We start from the raw sequence: 17,626 nt of genomic DNA, 5'->3' as shown, positions 1-17,626 counted from the left end.
TCACTCTGGACGCAATCAGGTCCACATCTGGAGTTCCCCACAGCTGACAAATCTGCTGGAAGAATTCGGGATGTAGAGACCACTCTCCGGACGCAAGACCCTGCCGGCTGCGAAAAAGTCTGCCACCCAATTTTCCACGCCCGGGATGTGGACAGCCGAAATCACCGAGTGGTTTGCTTCGGCCCACTGCAGAACGTGCCCCACCTCACGCATGGTTGCTCTGCTGCGGGTGCCCCCTTGGTGATTTATGTAAGCCACCGCCGTGGCGTTGTCCGACTGAATCCGGACGGAGCGGCCTGCTAGAAAGTGATGAAACTTTTGCAGAGCCAGCCGAATTGCTCGTATCTCCAGTAAGTTGATCGGGAAGCGTGCCTCTTGTGGCGACCACCGTTCCTGGGTCGTGTGGTGGCGAAACACCGCTCCCCAGCCGAGGAGACTGGCGTCGGTAGTCATCACCAACCAATGGTCTGGGAGGAAAGGTTTCCCCTGGGTCAGAGAGGAACTGGAAATATGCAGATATGCGTCCTGGATATCTACTGAGGCCAAGTATTCTCCCTGCTCCATGGCCGATATGACTGACCGGAGAGACTCCATCCGAAAATGTATGATCCTGATGAATTTGTTCAGAAGCTTCAGGTCCAAAACAGGCCTGACAGACCCCTCCTTTTTGGGAACCGCAAAAAGGTTGGTATAGAACCCGATTTTTTTCGTGTTCCGGCACTGGAACAATGACTCCGTTGTGCTGGAGCGATTTGATGGCTCCCAATAGAGCACTTGCCTGGGTATCCACTCTGGGAAGCCGGGAAAGAAAAAACCGTCTTGGCAGGTATCTGACAAATTCTATTTTGTAACCTGAGGCCACCAATTCCTTTACCAATGCATCGTGAGCGACATTGGCCCAGACGTGGAAAAACCAGAGTAGGCGGCCGCCCACCGTGCCGGTGTCGTCTGGTAAAGGCCTCAAGTCATTTGGCCGACGATCTTTGGGATCTGGATCCCCTCGATCTGGGCTGCTGAGTACGCAATCTCCCCAATGGGTTGGCTCTATATGAGACCTGCCGCTCCCTGTCATGGTTTCGGTGGCCTGAGGTGGCGGAATTGGCCGCTGTAGTCCACCCGGTGTTGCGAAAGGCCCGAAAACGTGCCTGAAACGGGTGACGAAAAAGCGGTTTGACCCTTTGTTGAGGGAGAAACCCGCTATTCCCTCCTGTGGAGTCGGAGATAAGTTGATCCAACTTCTCCCCCAATAGGCGGCTGCACTGATAAGGCAGGGAAGTCAAGGACTTCTTAGAAGAAGAATCGGCTCGCCATGTCCTTAACCATAGGGCTCTTTTGATCGAAATTGCATTAGCGGCAGCAAGTGCCGAGCAATTGGCCGCATCCAAAGACGCATTGATTACATAGTCAGCGGTCATCGCCATCCGACCTGTGACCTCCGAAATCTCTGCAAGTAGCTCCTGCTCCTGCGCGACCTTGCTTAATGTTTCTGACCATGATATCATAGCCTTGGCTACCCAAGTTGCTGCGAACGAGGGAGCGAGTGCTGACCCTGACACCTCATATACTGAGCGAGCTAAGCTCTCTATAAGGCGATCCGTGGGATCCTTAATCGAGGAAACACTAGGGACAGATAACAGGGTCTTAGTGGCTTGGACACGAAACTGGAGGATCCACCATCGGGGATTCCATCCATCTTTTACGGAGGTCCGGAGCAAACGGATACCTTGTTTCAAGTGCCTTTTGATCCGAGAAACGCCTGTCTGGATGTTCTCTGTGCCGCTGCACTATGTCCTCAAAATCCGGGTAAGAGGAAAAAATTCTGTGCGGGCGCTTCACTCGCTTAAATGCCACTTTATGACCCGTAGCCACTGCGGGATCATCCTCAATCCCCAGGGTCTGATTGACAGCTTCTATGAGGCTGTCCACTGTTTCACGTGACCCTGGAGTGTCCAGGTCAAGGGGCTCGTCTGAGTCGCAATCTGAGGTCTGCTCGCTATCAACCACTGTTGACGGGGAGCGAGAAGCAGAGCTTACGGATGTCAAGGCACCGGATGGACTGGGCGACACCGTGTGGATTCGTTTCCTCCAGGTCAGCCTGGAGTGAGAGCGGCCCCTGCAGGCCGGAGGCTTTTGTGAGGTGGAGGTTCCCTCTAAGCCTGGCGAGCCATAGCATGTAAAAACCGCTCTAGGGGTGGTGCTTCCGTTCTGCGGCCTAGCTGCACTCCGAAGCCGGGGCCTAAATTTCTTCGCCGCTGCTCAGTGCGGGGCGGGCCGCCGGAAGTGACGCGCAGCTCCAGGGGCGGGACTTCCGGCTGCGGCCTAGCTCCGGCTGCAGCCGCGGCCTCAATTTTCCCCCTACCCGACCGGGGGGGCGTGGTACACAAAAAAACATGGCGCCACTAACTGCGCGGCGCCGCCTGACGGATCCAGCCACTTTCAGCCTTGCATGGCCAGTGGCTTCCTCCGGCTGGGGGCTCCAGCCATGAAATCTTCGCAGGAGCCCTCCCAGACCCTCTCCTCACCGATGATCCTCTTCAGCACGAGTGCAAGTATGTGAGGGGGCCTTGAAAAAAATAGGACGGTGCAGGCACCCTAGCTCCATCTAACCCCTTCAGTGGGTGAGGAGAGGGACCGTCCGCCACCTTGCAGCACCGCAGTCTAAGCATTGGTGGAGCAGTGGGGGCCGCACGGACTAGTTTTGTGCCTCTGTACAGCCCATGGTTTCAATACCTAGGGGTGGTCACAGCTAAGTCTGGCATTGTGTCCCACGACGCGGGAGAGGATACATGGAGGGACATTCGCACGTGCTCGCCCGTTGTTGGTTTGGGGAAATCGGACCCTTTCAATAGGATCCGTTGCCCCTGTCACATCTTCATGGAAAAAGTCGAAAAAAGTCTGGAGAAAAAAGCAGACATGTGCCTCCATGGACACTAAGCAAAAAACTGATTGATTTCCGCCCGCAATAGGGGCGAGGGTGAATACGGCGGAGGAGCTAACCTCTTTCTTTCACTAAGTGTCAGTCTCCTAGCGGCAGAAGCATACACCCACAGTATCTGTGTCCCCCAATGAGGCGAAGGAGAAATTACTGGTTGCCCCCCCCCCCCCCGAAATAATTAAGTTATGCCCAAGCCAATAGTTAGGGAATAATTTCAATGCTTAGCAAAACACTTTAAGCCTGCCCCCGGATCATGCTATGAATTGTGGCTGTTATTATTCTATACATATAAGTATCTTTTGAGCTTTAATATTGCACTTTGGAAACATGTAAAAGTTTGACTTTGGATGTGACTTAAGAAGAAAACCTCACACATGATTAATAAAGTCGGATATTGCATGATTGTGTAATGAGGTGGCGGGTACCCTCAGTTTCTCCTTCTCTCCTTCCCTGTATGTGGTCCCCCATGCGGTGCCCCAACTGTGAGTTATGTGTTAACGTGTATTATCTTGTAATGTGTAACATGTAAAGTGCTGTGTTTGATATGTTTACTCCTATACTGTTTACTGTGTTATGACTGTTCGTGTACTGTGTGAAGTTCTCTTTAATCCTATGCCTTTCAATATGTTATCTGTTGCCTATGCACAGATTAGGGAAAGAAGTGGTTAATAAAAGGGGGCTGGACTAGTAACCTCCAAGAGAGAGAGGAAGTCCCTGTCTGAAGGCAGAGCCTGGGCAGACTTGCCTGTGGCAAATTGTGCTCCCCAGTTGGGAGCGTATCACACCCCTGGAGGGGAACAAAGTGGCACAAGGACTATGTGTGTGCCCCACAAGAGACTTTTTGCTCCTGGAAGTCGACTGGGAGCCATTGCCTCTGCTGCAGCAGCCGTTGCTGTGAATAGGGACAGCTCAGGCATTGTTACCTTTTCTTCTCTACCTCACCTTCATTAAACAAGTTGCCACTGTTGGGCTCTAAAGAGTGTGACGTGTGGTGCATCTGTTCCAGCATGGAGAGCAGCCATATATCTGAGGTAACTCACTGTGACTCGGGGCTGGGACCAGAACTGTCTACTCATGTGACTGTGCCTTAGTGGACTCGCCCACGACTACCACCCTGTGCCACCTTGTTACAATTGCCATGTGTAAGTGCTATCATTTGACCAATGTTCATGAAAAAAAATAACTCTTTTAAAGTTTTTTTTTTTAAAGAAAGTTATAAATATTGATTAGGATGATTGACACATACCAAATTCTTCCACCGTAAACCATTCCATCGCCACCTGGTTAGAAGCCCTCATAGCCGTTACATAGTAATATCCTGGATTGGCATCATCCACCAGACGGTATTGGAAAGATACAAATCCATCTTCACCTACCAAATTCAACCATTGGGCGATGCGGCTGCCGGAAGGATCCTGCAGTAAAGGTGATATACAGATACAGTCATAGGGTGAAATATTCCAGATCATACAAGTAGGGCAGGCACGGGAGAAATATCTTCAAGGTTCATTGTCCCCTTACTCAGGCGTTTAGCGATCACAGTCACAAAGGTGCAGTAGTGAGGTCCATCGACAGTCGTGCCTATCTCAGCTGGATGTGTGACCGGGGAGGCACATTCTCCCGAAGTGTATTTTAGTGCCAAGAGACCAGCCTGGAGCCCATTATATCAGGATAGAGGATATTGTTATAGTTTTGGGGGACATTATACCAGGAAGGGGCCCATGTTGGGGGACATTATATACCAGCAAGTGGGAAAATATAACATGAAGTGGCTAATGACAGGGGACATTATGACAGGAAGGGGCACAGAATGGTGCACTTTAAACCAGGAAGGGGCCAGGATAAGGGACATTACAACAAGAAGGGGTCAGTACAGGGGGGCGTTATTACAGAGAGGTGACAGGAAGGGGGACATTATTACAAGAAGGGGCCAAGATGGAGGACATTATTGCAAGAAGGGGTCAAGATGGGGGATATTATTACAAGGGGCCATTATGGGGGCATTATTACAAGAAGGGGCCAGTATGGGGACATTATTACATGGAGGATAAACACGTATTTATTTATAGGATCTAGAATGCTACAAGGGCTCACACATCTGACCAACATGCAGGTAGGTGCCCAAGGTCCAAATTTTGGAGCAAGACTCATGAGACTCTATGTATACCACTGCCCTTACTATTATTGAGTGCTTTATCTATATCACGCTCATGACGGGTTGAGGAAGTTGAGTATATTTAATTTTTTACCTGTCTGAGACCTTTGATCTGTAAATTTAGGGGAGCATTAAGATATTTGACATACTGGCAAATCACATTATGAGGTTGGTTTCAGACATTCGTGAAATAGGGAACATGATGGGATCACAATAACCTGCTGACTGGTGGGTCTCCTGACCTGAGCTAACTGTCTCATAACAAAAAAAAAGTACAAACTAATAATAAACCTTTAGAGGAAGAACTTGGATCCCAGTTGGAAAAGTGTTCCAAAGTCCTAATACCACGTGCCATGTATTACTGTATACTTTGGCAGATATGTCTTTGGGTTCCATTATCCACCAATCGCTTTTCTACCCCATATAACTGGGCCCCTAATAGTTTTATAATTAGCCATTGCACCATTTCTCCCGGGTGCAGACAGTATTACAGTTCACACATTGTATAAGATATTATATATTGGATTTCTTACCGTCAGATAAACCTCAGTATACTGAAAAAGGAAAAAAAAACAATTTATTTTATTTTTTTATTTTTAATTTTCAAACGAAATCTGTCAGCAAGATTCCACCCCAAGACTATTTATCCTGTATGGGCAAGTAGCTCTTTGATAGATAAGTCCAGCAATACCTTTCCATGGACGGTCTGTTCCTTTGTTACTGAGAAATCAGGGCTTGAATTTATATGCAATTATGAGACTGAAGCGCTACGGTAGATCTGAAGCCTCGGTCACTCCAGCTCTATTCCATACCTGACGTCGCCTCCTTCTGCTTGACTGACAGTCTCTAAGCTGTGTCACTTGGGACAAATGAGCCATCAGTCAAGCAGGAGGAGGCAGCGCAGGGCTGGGAATGGAGTTGAGGGCGAATCTGTTAATGTTACCACATAATATAATGACTTTTTTTTCTTTAGAGTCAGAGACCTCTTCGTGATTTTTCAAACATAAAGTTCCCATTAACCAGTGAACCCCAGTACAGGAGACTCACCATTTCATTAACAGGAAGCAGCTGTTGATTTAGTGAAACCAGATTACACCGCACTATGGAGAGAAATTAGGGTATCGGTATCACTTTATAGTCATAGTAAATAATCAAATATAAAGGTTCAGATTTATCAATCCCGTGTAAATGAAAACCTGGCTTTGTTGCCCAAAGCAGTTAAACCCCATAACAGGCTGTCATATACACTTTCATCATGGAGTGTATGGAGAGTCACACAGATGTCGGCTGTGTTACATAGCTGGCATCTGCCTGTAACAGAAGCAAGTGGAGCACAGCTCTGATTGCTGCTGTTAACCATTTATATGCTGCTGTCAATCACTGACAGCAGCATTTAAAAGGTCAGCTTGCCAGTACACTCGCTGCTATCGTCGCCCACCCCCATGCCTCAGATGTATTTGACAGCCTGTACAAAATGTCAGGTGAACATACCATTAGTCCTCCTGTGAAGCTCAGTCACGGCTTGTGCTCCATAAGAGAACTACAATTACACTATATACTGCAATACTTTATAGTATATAATAAAAGTGATCAAATTATTAAACTAAAAATGTATAAATATATATATATATATATACCTACACACATATATACTGTATATATATACACATATTTATATAATTAAAATTAAAAATTCTATAAAAGTTTAAATAACCCCCTTTTGTCCATACAAAAATAAAGACATTACAAAGCAAAAAATATAAACATATTTGTTATTGTCGCATCTTGTAAAGTTCAAATTGATCAAACATAAAATGATTTAAACCATACATTAAACGCTGCAAAGAAAAAGCAAATCGAGACACAAAAATTGCCTTTTTCAGTCCCATCAAGCGCAGCACACAAATAACAAGACCTAACACGGCTCCAATGGCAGAAAAATTGAACAGTTACAGGTCTTAAAAAATGCTGACACCTACAAATTTTTTGTACAAGGTTGTGAATACTTTTCTTTTGCTCTAAAATTAAAAAATAGACAAAAATTGTGCAAGTTTGGTATCGCTCTAGTTATACTTACCTGGAAAATGACTTTGTCAACTAATTTTTACAGCACAGTGTAAAAAACAAACAATGGGGAAGTGTAATTCTTTTTTCTTCACCATTTTATGCCACTTGGATTTTTTTCTTGTTTGTCTAGCACATTATATGGAAAAATGATTTTTTTTTTTTAAACTAAAATACAGATTGCAAAAAACAAGCTTCGTGCGGCTATTGTGATGCAAAAAATGAAAAAGTTATGGCTTTTGGAAAGAAAGAAAAAAAAAGTGTTTTTCATGCCGCCTGAGGCCCTGTTGGGTCTTTGACGTTTCCAACATCCAGTGAGCTTTACTTTGTCGTCAGGTTGCTGCCTGATACAGGTGATGATGTCATGAGATCTGACCGGCCCCTGAGGAGCCAAAAACCCAACAGGTTCCGTAATAGGAAGAACACTGGTTACCTGTGAGTGAACACTGGATCAGAATGACCAAGCAGGCAAAGTGAGGGCCGAGGATAAAAAAGTATAAAGTGAAAACCAAATTAATTAGCGGCAAATTTGATTTGCATTATTTTCCTAATCTCTAAAAATATTATTTTAAGTTCATGGCTGAGCACCTTAGTCCACTGTAAAACATCCCACAACCGGACCAGAGACCAAATGTATGGATTTTTGGATCTCATGAGGGACCTGTATTTTGAAGCAAGAGTTGGATACCTATCTGTCCTGGCTTGTAGATGGGTTTATCCATTTGCACCAGATAGATGTTGCTGAGCACAGTGATGACCATGGTGTACCTCCGCAATATGTCCATGTCTTTTCCCGAGACAGAAAGCCATACAAGGACCGGGACGTCCTCTAGCACTACAGGGACCTGAGCGATAAGAGAAATTCTGGTCAAGAATATAATATTTTATTACGTATTGTATACACAAAAATATAGGAAAGGAACCTTCAACATTTTCATCAATTGTGGAAGTAGAAAGTGATGAGTGAGGAGTCGGTTGCATGGCACGAGCTGACGAGGCGAGCGATCGGGGGCAGCAGACCCACTATTGTGGATGTCAATGGCAGTCATAGTGTTAAGGGGAGCAGTCCAGCAGGAAAGAACTTGGGGGCAAGATAATTGAAAGTCATGTTCATATGGATAGATGTAATTTCACGCTGCACAAAGCAGTTTCTGTTCCTCCAATGTCATAGTCTGAAAATGCTCTATGAATGTCCTACATTGGAAGCGTGTTCTACTAACAGATGTAGGAGAAAGGTGTAATTCCAGCAAACAGGTCCATTTGGATAAATATATATATATATATATATATATAAAATCATAGATATATGTGACTTAATAAGAACTTCAGACGCGTTTCGGAAATCTATACTTAATTCTTAAAACGCATCTAAATTTTTTATTAAAGGGAATCTGTCACCTCATTTTTGTCCTGTAAGCTGCGGCCACCGTCATCAGGGGCTTATCTACAGCATTCTGTAATGCTGTAGATAAGCCCCCGATGTAACCTGAACGATAAGAAAAACGAGTTAGATTATACTCACCTGGGGATCCGGTCCGGTCCAATGGGTGTCGCGGTGCGGTCCGGTGCCTCCCATCTTCTAGAGATGACGTCCTCCTTACTTCTGCTGCGACTCCTGCGCATGCGTACTTTATCTGCCCTGTTGAGGGCAGAGCAGAGTACTGCAGTCCGCAGGCGCCGGACCTCTCTAACCTTTAACGGCGCTTGCGCACTGCAGTACTTTACTCTGCCCTCAACAGGGCAGAGAAAGTACGCCTGCGCAGGAGCCACAGCAGAGGTAAGAAGGAGGACGTCATCTCTAGAAGATGGGAGGCGCCGGACAGGACCCACCCCCGCCCCCGGTGAGTATAATCTAACTTGTTTTTCTTCGCTTTCAGGTTACATCGGGGGCTTATCTACAGCATTACAGAATGCTGTAGATAAGCCCCTGATGGCTGTGGCCGCAGCTTATAGGCCAAAAATGAGGTGACAGATTCCCTTTAAGTGAGGTATATCAGTGGTTTTATATATTCTGTATGTACAAAAAAAAATACATTTTATCTATATAGACCTGTTTGCTGGAAGTATATATTTCTCCTGTTTATTTTATATACTTCAGGAAGCCTTACAAATATTTCTGTTTTCACAAGCATAGCAGTGAATTACTGGAAAAAAAGCCATCAGTGTTAGTATTTCATTGATGCCAGTAAAACATTGGTGTCTGTACATACATTCCATGCTACTGCTTTCTTTTAGCTACTGATTATCCAATAATAACAGCAGCCTGCATGAGTTTCTAGTTACTTTGTATATATTAATATTGTCTGGTATGTACTGACTGGGAGTGCACTAGAGAAGAAGCTGAGCAAGAGAAGTGCTGCTCCCGCAGATCCTTCCCAACATTAATGGTGGTACCGCTACGTAATCCATATCTAGGCACAGGAAATACTGTCGCGGATCCTATTCAAGATGGGACAGGTGCAGGAAGTCATTAATAAAGCTCTAATTTAAAGAAATAGGATAAAGGAGAATCAAAGTTCCCATATCTCCCTCCCAAATCGAGTATATGACACTTACTGTGAAGTTATTACACTGGAAGTATGCAGGAGGGGAGACGCACTCATTAAATATGGTGGTGTTAATCCCGCTGTACTGGAGTACGACATTGAGATCCAGCGTGTTATTAAAGCATTGGAGGTTCACACAGGCTTTTCCAATCTCCCCGCTGTTCAGTTTTACAGGAATGGAGAGTGCATACTGGCTATAGGGACACAAAGCAAAGAATTATAAGTGCTCCGAACAATACCCCTAGGATGTTCCTCCGAATACTGCTACCAAAGCTCCCATAATTAGAACCTTTCACCACATCAAAAGTTTCCTGTTTTGCTTCTGCTTTATTTCTCCTAGCCTCCAGTCTATTCAAATTTCTTCTTTTTTAAAATCCACCATACGGATAAAGAGATATTGTTCTTTACTTTAATGCAAATTTTTTTGTGGTCCTTACTAAAGAGGCATGGCTAATTATGCAGAGCACCCTAAGGACACGCCCCAGAGGATCTAGTAACCCACAATCCCACAGAATCTTGTGATGTAATGACCATAAAAAATTTGCACTAAATTATAAAAAAAAAACATTTCTGGAATAGTATGGCAGATTTTTTTCTTCCTTTTAATCTGAAATAGTCAGGGGTGCAGTGTATGAAAAAAGAATTGACTTTTGACCTGGTGATAGGTCCCCATTAAATGCTCTTACTTTCTGAAACATTACATCCGATAAAATTTGCACTCCATTCTTCATGTTTTATTCACGTCTCCAGTCTCCTCAAGAATGTTCTCTATATTTTGAATAGTTGTAGCAAAGGTTGAGACTCCCCAAAACCAAATACTATAAACGAAAACCAATGCAACAACTATGAATTGACTGGAGAAGGAAAAATCGCAGATGTGTCTTTTTTTTAAAAAAAACATTGGCAAAAAAATCCCCTGCATTCATGGGCTGGCCAGAAAATTAGAGATGGTTCATCCCCTTTCTCCCTAAATGAGTAGACAGATAGATACAGTGAAGGAAATAATTATTTAATTATTTGATCCCTTGCTGATTTTGTAAGTTTACATGAACAGTCTATAATTTTATATCAAAAATAAAATTCAGTACATCACATTGTATAAATTATATAAATGTATTTGCATTTTGCAGTGAGAAATAAGTATTTGATCCCTCTGGCAAACAAGACTTAATACTTGGTGGCAAAACCCTTGTTGGCAAGCCCAGCAGTCAGATTTTTTTGTAGTTGATGATGAGGTTTGCGCACATGTCGGGAGGAATTTTGCTCCACTCCTCTTTGCAGATCATCTCTAAATCATTAAGATTTTGAGGATGTCACTTGGCAACTCGGAGCTTCACCTCCCTCCATAAGTTTTCTAAGGGATTAAGGTCTGGAGACTGGCTAGGCCACTCCATGATCTTATTGTGCTTCTTTCTGAGCCACTCCTTTGTTGCCTTGGCTGTATGTTTTGGGTCATTATCTTGCTGGAAGATCCAGCCATGACCCATTTTTAATGTTCTGGCAGAGGGAAGGAGATTGTCACTCATTATTTTATGGTACATGGCTCCATCCATTCTCCCATTGATGTAGTGAAGTAGTCCTGTGAACTTAGCAGACAAACACCCCCAAAACACAATGTTTCCACCTCCATGCTTGACAGTGGGGATGGTGTTCTTTCGATCATAGGCAACATTTCTCTTCCTCCAAACATGGCGAGTAGAGTTAATACCAAATAGCTCATTTTTTGTCTTATCTGACCACAGCACCTTCTCCCAATCATCCAGGTGTTCACTGGAAAACTTGAAATGGGACTGCACATGTGCCTTCTTGAGCAGGGGGACCTTGCGGGCAGTGCAAGATTTTAAACCTTTACGGCGTAATGTGTTACCAATGGTTTTCTTGGTGTCTGTTCCCAGCTGCTTTGAGATCATTAACAAGTTCCCCGCATGTAGTTTTAGGCTGATCTCTCACCTTTCTCATGATCAAGAATACCCCACGAGGTGAGATTTTGGATGGTGCCCCAGATCGATGTGGATTGACAGAAATTTTGTATGTCTTCCATTTTCTTACTATTGCACTAACAGTTGTCTCCTTTTCACCCAGCATCTTACTTATGGTTTTGTAGCCCATTCCAGCTTTGTGCAAGTCTATGATCTTGTCCCTGACATCCTTATAAAGCTCTTTGGTCTTGCCTATGTTGTAGAGGTTAGAGTCTGTCTGACTAAATGAGTCTGTGGACAGGAGTCTTTTATAAAGGTGACTATGTAAGACAGCTTGTCTTTAATGCAGGTAACGAGTTGATTAGGAGCGTTTAACTGGTCTGTGGGAGCCAGAACTCTTAATGGTTGGTAGGGGATCAAATACTTATTTCTAACTGCAAAATGCAAATAAATTTATATAATTTATTCAATGTGATTTTCTGGATTTTATTTTTGATATTCTATCTCTCAATGTTAAAATTAACATACCCTTAAAATTTTAGACTGTTCATGTCTTTGTCAGTGAGAAAACTTATAAAATCAGCAAGGGATCAAATACTTATTTTCTTCGCTGTAGATAGATAGATAGATGAAAATCAAATACTATAAAGGAAAACCATGTAACAGCTACGAATTGCCTGGAGAAGGAGAAATTGTAGATGTGTCTATTTTAAAAAAAACCCACTGGCCAGGAAATTACAGATGGTTGATCCCACTTATCCGTAAGTGGAAAAAAACCCACTGTATACTCTGGGTATGGTGGAAGATGAAACCGGCAGGGTATAAAAATAAAAGAAAATATTATGTGTGTAATATATAATAGAAAAAGAAACACACAGAATAGAATAATCAAAAAGATGGCCTTTATTAAAATATAAAACAACAATAGGTGTACACTTAGAATGAATAAAAAGGCACCCCAAATGTATACATGGTGTTATAAATATATAATAGCCTTTGTAATAGAGCTTTCCTAATAACCATGCTATACTGGCTCAATAATAAACAGGTAAAAAATGCATATAATGGCCCAAAAATTCAAAAATATATATAGTGCAATGTGTAGCAAAAGATGATGTTGACAAGGGCCAACATAAAATAAAGTGCACAGATAATATGGCTCGAAAAGTGACCATGAATACCAATAAGTGATGAGGTGAAGTGCCACACAATAAAAAAAGGGAACAAGGAGTTAAGAATTACCTGGTGAGCCAGGTAATGGTGCCTAATAACGCGCCCCGACGCGCGTTTCGGAGTTGATCTCCTTTGTCAAGGGGCAAAGCCATAAAAAACATTGCAGGCAGAGAAAAAAACAGCACCAGGTGATTTCCATAAAAATTCACATTTTGTCTTTTTATTTAATCCATAGCTTGTAAAAATGTAAAACCATTGAACCTGTGATACTCTGGTGAGCACTGAGTTAACTCCTTTCCCCCTTTCCTCTGTTGATTTATAAAAAAAAAAAAACATTTTCTGATATGTTTTATATACTGAAATTCCGTAATGAGGAGATCTTGGAAGAGCGACCACTAGATTCTTAGGAATTAGCTAGGGCTCTAATCAGTCGGACGCTCGGGTTATTATCACATCTTTTAATAAAGATATAATTTAGATAAAGTATTGTGATGAGCGACCCTCGTCCCAAGAACTTACGGTTCCGATGTGCCTGCAGAGAGGAGACATGGGAGGAGGACAGTTAGGAGAAGGTTCTTCGGAGTCATGCCGGCTCACTGACTGGTCTGGTGGCACACTGCTTCTGGATTATATACACCTGTCCTACAATGCTTCACTGCTCATTGTTCTCTTCCATCTCCTCGGTTGTGGCACACCTGCAGAGCGTCGCAAGTCTAATTAATTATTTTTCCATCTCGTATGAAAGCAAAAGTTGATTTTTGCTGTCATACACTGAAATCCGTGACTGTTGTGCTTTATTATGGTAAAACTTTGAATTTTAGAGATTTTTTTATTTTTGCAACCAAATTCATAATTGTATTTGCTACAGGAAAGATGAATATCTCTGTACCGTGTTAGCCAGTAGATAGAAAAATATTCAGAATTCAGAGACCTCAGTGGTTGATACCTTTTAATGGCTAACTGAAAAGATGGTAACACATTGCGAGCTTTCAAGACTACTCAGGTCTCTTCATCAGGCTGGACTAATACAAAATCTGAAGTCACATATTTATGCACAATACAACACAGAAAAAATGCAATGGATAAGACAAGTGACGTGAGCCACTATATAAATTTATGACGACCTTTGACACTCTCAGTGCTGGAATGAATGTGTCGCATGGATTTATGTCTTTTTACATCAATTAAGGAATTTGCTTTCAAGACCTGGTGGGGGCATCACAACACATTAGGAGACCCCAATCAGAGGACTATAAAACATCCCGACTCCTTATCTATGTACTGGTCCAATATTTATGTTTCTCCCTCTCCCATATTGATAGTTCTGCTTCACGTCACTTGTCTTATCCATTGCATTTTTTTGCTGTGTTGTATTGTGCATAAATATGTGACTCTTCAGATTTTGTATTAGTCTAGCCTGAAGAAGAGACCTGAGTAGTCTCGAAAGCTTGCAATGTATTACCATCTTTTCAGTTAGCCATTAAGAGGTATCAACCACTGAGGACTCTCAATTCTGAATATTTTTCTAATTGTATTTGCAGGACCCTGGTCCAGCGGCCACATTAGTTCTCCATTACCGCCCTAAGAACTTCCTCCTACACGTCAGTGCTTCACACAGCAAAGATGACATTTCACCAGGCCTACTAATGAGAAGAGGCGACGGGGATGCAGAAGTTTGCAGGGCTCTGCTACAGAGGACCACCCAAACAGCCACTGACCACATTGGAAATACTTGGTCACGGGTCAAAGGTTCTTGCAATTTTTTTTAGCTCATCTACACGATTTGCGTCATTTTTTTTCAGCCCTTGTTATTTTTTTTCTTGTTATGTTTTTCATTAGCCAGAAGTTTACGACTCAAAATGAATTTGTGACTTTTGAAAATGTTACAAAATTCATATCTTTAGCAGAGTCCAAAACTGTCTTTGCTCAGTTGACACTTTACTCTAAAGAGATGCCATTTTGATTAATTTGGCACAAAGTCACTGAGCGAAAGCAAAAAGATAAGCCAGAGAAATGTCTGTAAAAAAACCCACCAAAATTGATGAATCTCCATTTTTTTTATGTTTTTTTCCACTTGTCTGTCAACTACCGATTTGGCTGATAGTTTTATGGCTTCCTATTAGGTTAGGTTCTCCATCTGAAAAAAGTCGTCCGATTATGCTATACACACTCTGATCAGAGTGGGATCCATGGATCTATTTTTCTCAGATGTGGAGAATAAATAAAAAAGTTTCTCCATCTTATCCATTCTGTCAGTCCGTGAAAATCGGACTGCACTCAGATGACATCCGAGTCCGGTCCGATTTTTTTTCACGGATTCACAAACTTGCATATGCAAGCTGCAATTTTATTCCTTGGACCACTCAGTCTGAGGAATATAGCACATTCGGATTCGTGATCGGAAACACGAGCAGACTTTCTTAAAATCAGAAAAAATTGGTAAAATTCGGTAAAAGTGCAGGAAAATAATTGTATTGTTCGTGGTTGGTGGGAGGGGACAGAAGAAACAAGCATCAATGTTACCCAGTCACCAGCACAGTATGGGATTAGACCTCAAGGAAGAGCCCAACATTTGAGTACCTTCTTGTTGAACTATCTGCAACATGATCCTTGTATACTTATGATTAGAAATACTGCTGAATACTGGCATACCACTCTGTTAAATCCACATTATAAGACCAAATTTTGCCAGATGCTTCCCGCCTTTGAAAGGGACCCTTGAATGCTGGAGTATTAAAACACGCTTTTACACAACCTTAAGAGACATTTTCCCCAAGACCGCAATGAGGTACACAGTCCGCATCGCAGCTCTAGACTTCCAATCTCCGGCACGGCAACTAAAAAACATTAGCAGCAGCAGAAGTCTTACACGTGGTGAACGACTGGAGAGGATGGTGCAGAAGTATCTAGAACTGAATATCAATACCATCAGGGAGGGTTTATACCCGTTTACATTTTTGTCTTCAAAAATGGATTAGTGGCCTGATCTCACCTCTCATGCCATAGAGGTTTTATCATGCCGGTCAGCCAGTGTTCTTTCAGAACGTGTCTTCAGCGCTGTTGGTGGTGCCCTGACAGATAAGCGCATCTGGCTGTCCCCGGAAAGTGTAGACTGCCTAACTTTCATCAAGATGAACAAGTCATGGATCTCCAAGGACTTTTGCACCCCAATCGCAGACTGCACAGGCTAGGCGATGTTATAGTTGTAAGGCCGGGGTCACACTAGTGATTAAATCGGACAAATGCAATGCGATAAAAAATCGCATTGCATTCGTCCCAATGTTATTCTATGGTGCTGCTCCCATCATCCGATTTTTGATGGGATCCATTCCTCGGACCGAGACAATCGCAGCATGCTGCGATTGTCACCAATTTTCGGATCGGATTCCCCAATGCAAGTCTATGGGTGTGATTAAAAATCGCATTGAAAACGGACCACACATGTGACTTGCGATTAAATCGCAAGACTTCTCCAGGTTAACAGGAAAGAGCATCAGGCTTTGGCATTGGATGTCAATTTGATGCTTAGATGCGAATAAAATTGGTTCATCGCCGGAAAATGGGATGTCAGATGGATCTCTGGACAAGAAACCTTTGTACGATTTCATACCGTAAAAATCGGACAGATTTTTTAATCGTGTGTGACTCCAGCCTTACAACCCTGCCGGCATCATTGCATGGCCTCCCATACCTCACCTGCCTTACACACCAACTTACTCACTACTCCGGGCCATGTTGTGTGTTCTTTCCTCTGCCGATTCCTTTCTGTGAAACCTCATGTCTCCTGCTTGCTGGCTTCATGCTTCTTGGCTGTATGCTTAGGGCGGCGGCCCCGGCACTTCCTGTTTCTTATAGGGTCAGTGTGCACCTTCCTAAGGTGCCCCAGCCAATTGCCAAGAGGCCTCAAGTACTTAAGGCATCCTCGCCCATTGGAGGAGGCCTGAGCAATGATTTCTCTCAGTCAGTGTCTTGCTGCTGAGTTGCCAGGTCCTGTCTCTGTTTTCTGCCTTCTCTGGGGGGCTGCATTCCCAGACCTGTTACTGTGCTATATGTGTCTTGTGTTCCCGCCTCCCTGAGGGCTGCATACTCAGGCCTGAAACCTTGTCCTGCATTTGTTCCCATGTCCATCCTAGTCTGTACTGTGTCCTATTCCTGTACCTTATCACACACCTGACCTTGTCTGAACTGAGTCCTTTACCTGTGTCTGCTTGCATCCCTGTCTGTTGCCTTTCCTATTCTCTGCATCTTGTGACATTGCTCTGCACTCTGCTCTGCATCCTGTGACTTTGCTCTGCACTCTGCTCTGCATCATGCGACTTTGCTCTGCATCCTGTGACTTTGCTCCGCATCCTGCGACTTTGCTCCGCAATCTACGGCTCTGCTCCGCACCTTGTGGCTCTGCTCCGCTCTTTGCTCCACACCCTGCGGCTCTGCTCCACTCTTTGCTCCGTACTCTGTGGCTCTGCTCTGCTCTTTGCTCCGCACCTTGCAGCACTCTCCGCTCTTTGCTCTGCAACCTGCGACTTTGCTCCGCCCTTTGCTCTGCACCTTGTGGTTCTGCTCTGCTCTGCATCCCACGGTTCTGCCCTCTAGTCTGAACTGGTTCCTACCGGTTCCTGCCCCTCCTGTCTGAACAGGCTCCTACCTGTTCCCATATACCATTCATACTTGTCCGTGTTTCTGTCCTCTCTGTATCGGTTCCCACTCATCCAGTCTGAACAGGTCCCTACCAGTTCCCATTTTGTCACGATGTGACTGGCCCTGCATGGCGCGACCCGACGATCGGTCAGTCACTAAAACAACCAAGAGACAAGGGGACACCGGGGATACAATT

The 17,626-nt window shown here is 43.8% G+C and overlaps 1 protein-coding gene across 1 annotated transcript in view; it reads right to left on the bottom strand.

The window, feature by feature from the left end:
• Positions 1-15,810, bottom strand: part of LOC141056087 (ovostatin-like) — a 157,833-nt gene extending 142,023 nt beyond the window's left edge. The window contains exons 1-5 of the mRNA XM_073552746.1: positions 15,785-15,810; positions 9,711-9,894; positions 7,843-7,999; positions 6,138-6,190; positions 4,182-4,350 (exon numbers count right to left, since the gene is read on the bottom strand). Coding sequence (XP_073408847.1) covers positions 4,182-4,350; positions 6,138-6,190; positions 7,843-7,999; positions 9,711-9,894; positions 15,785-15,810 — 589 coding nt within the window. The remainder of the gene's footprint in view (positions 1-4,181; positions 4,351-6,137; positions 6,191-7,842; positions 8,000-9,710; positions 9,895-15,784) is intronic.
• Between the last annotated feature and the right edge of the window lie 1,816 nt (positions 15,811-17,626).

The sequence above is a fragment of the Dendrobates tinctorius genome, unplaced genomic scaffold, assembly GCF_039654945.1.
Source record: "Dendrobates tinctorius isolate UK_male_01 unplaced genomic scaffold, ASM3965494v1 ptg000196l, whole genome shotgun sequence".
In the NCBI taxonomy this organism is placed as follows: Eukaryota; Metazoa; Chordata; class Amphibia; order Anura; family Dendrobatidae; genus Dendrobates; species Dendrobates tinctorius.
Note: the sequence above shows the minus strand (reverse complement) of the source record. Positions and strands in the feature narration are given on the sequence as shown.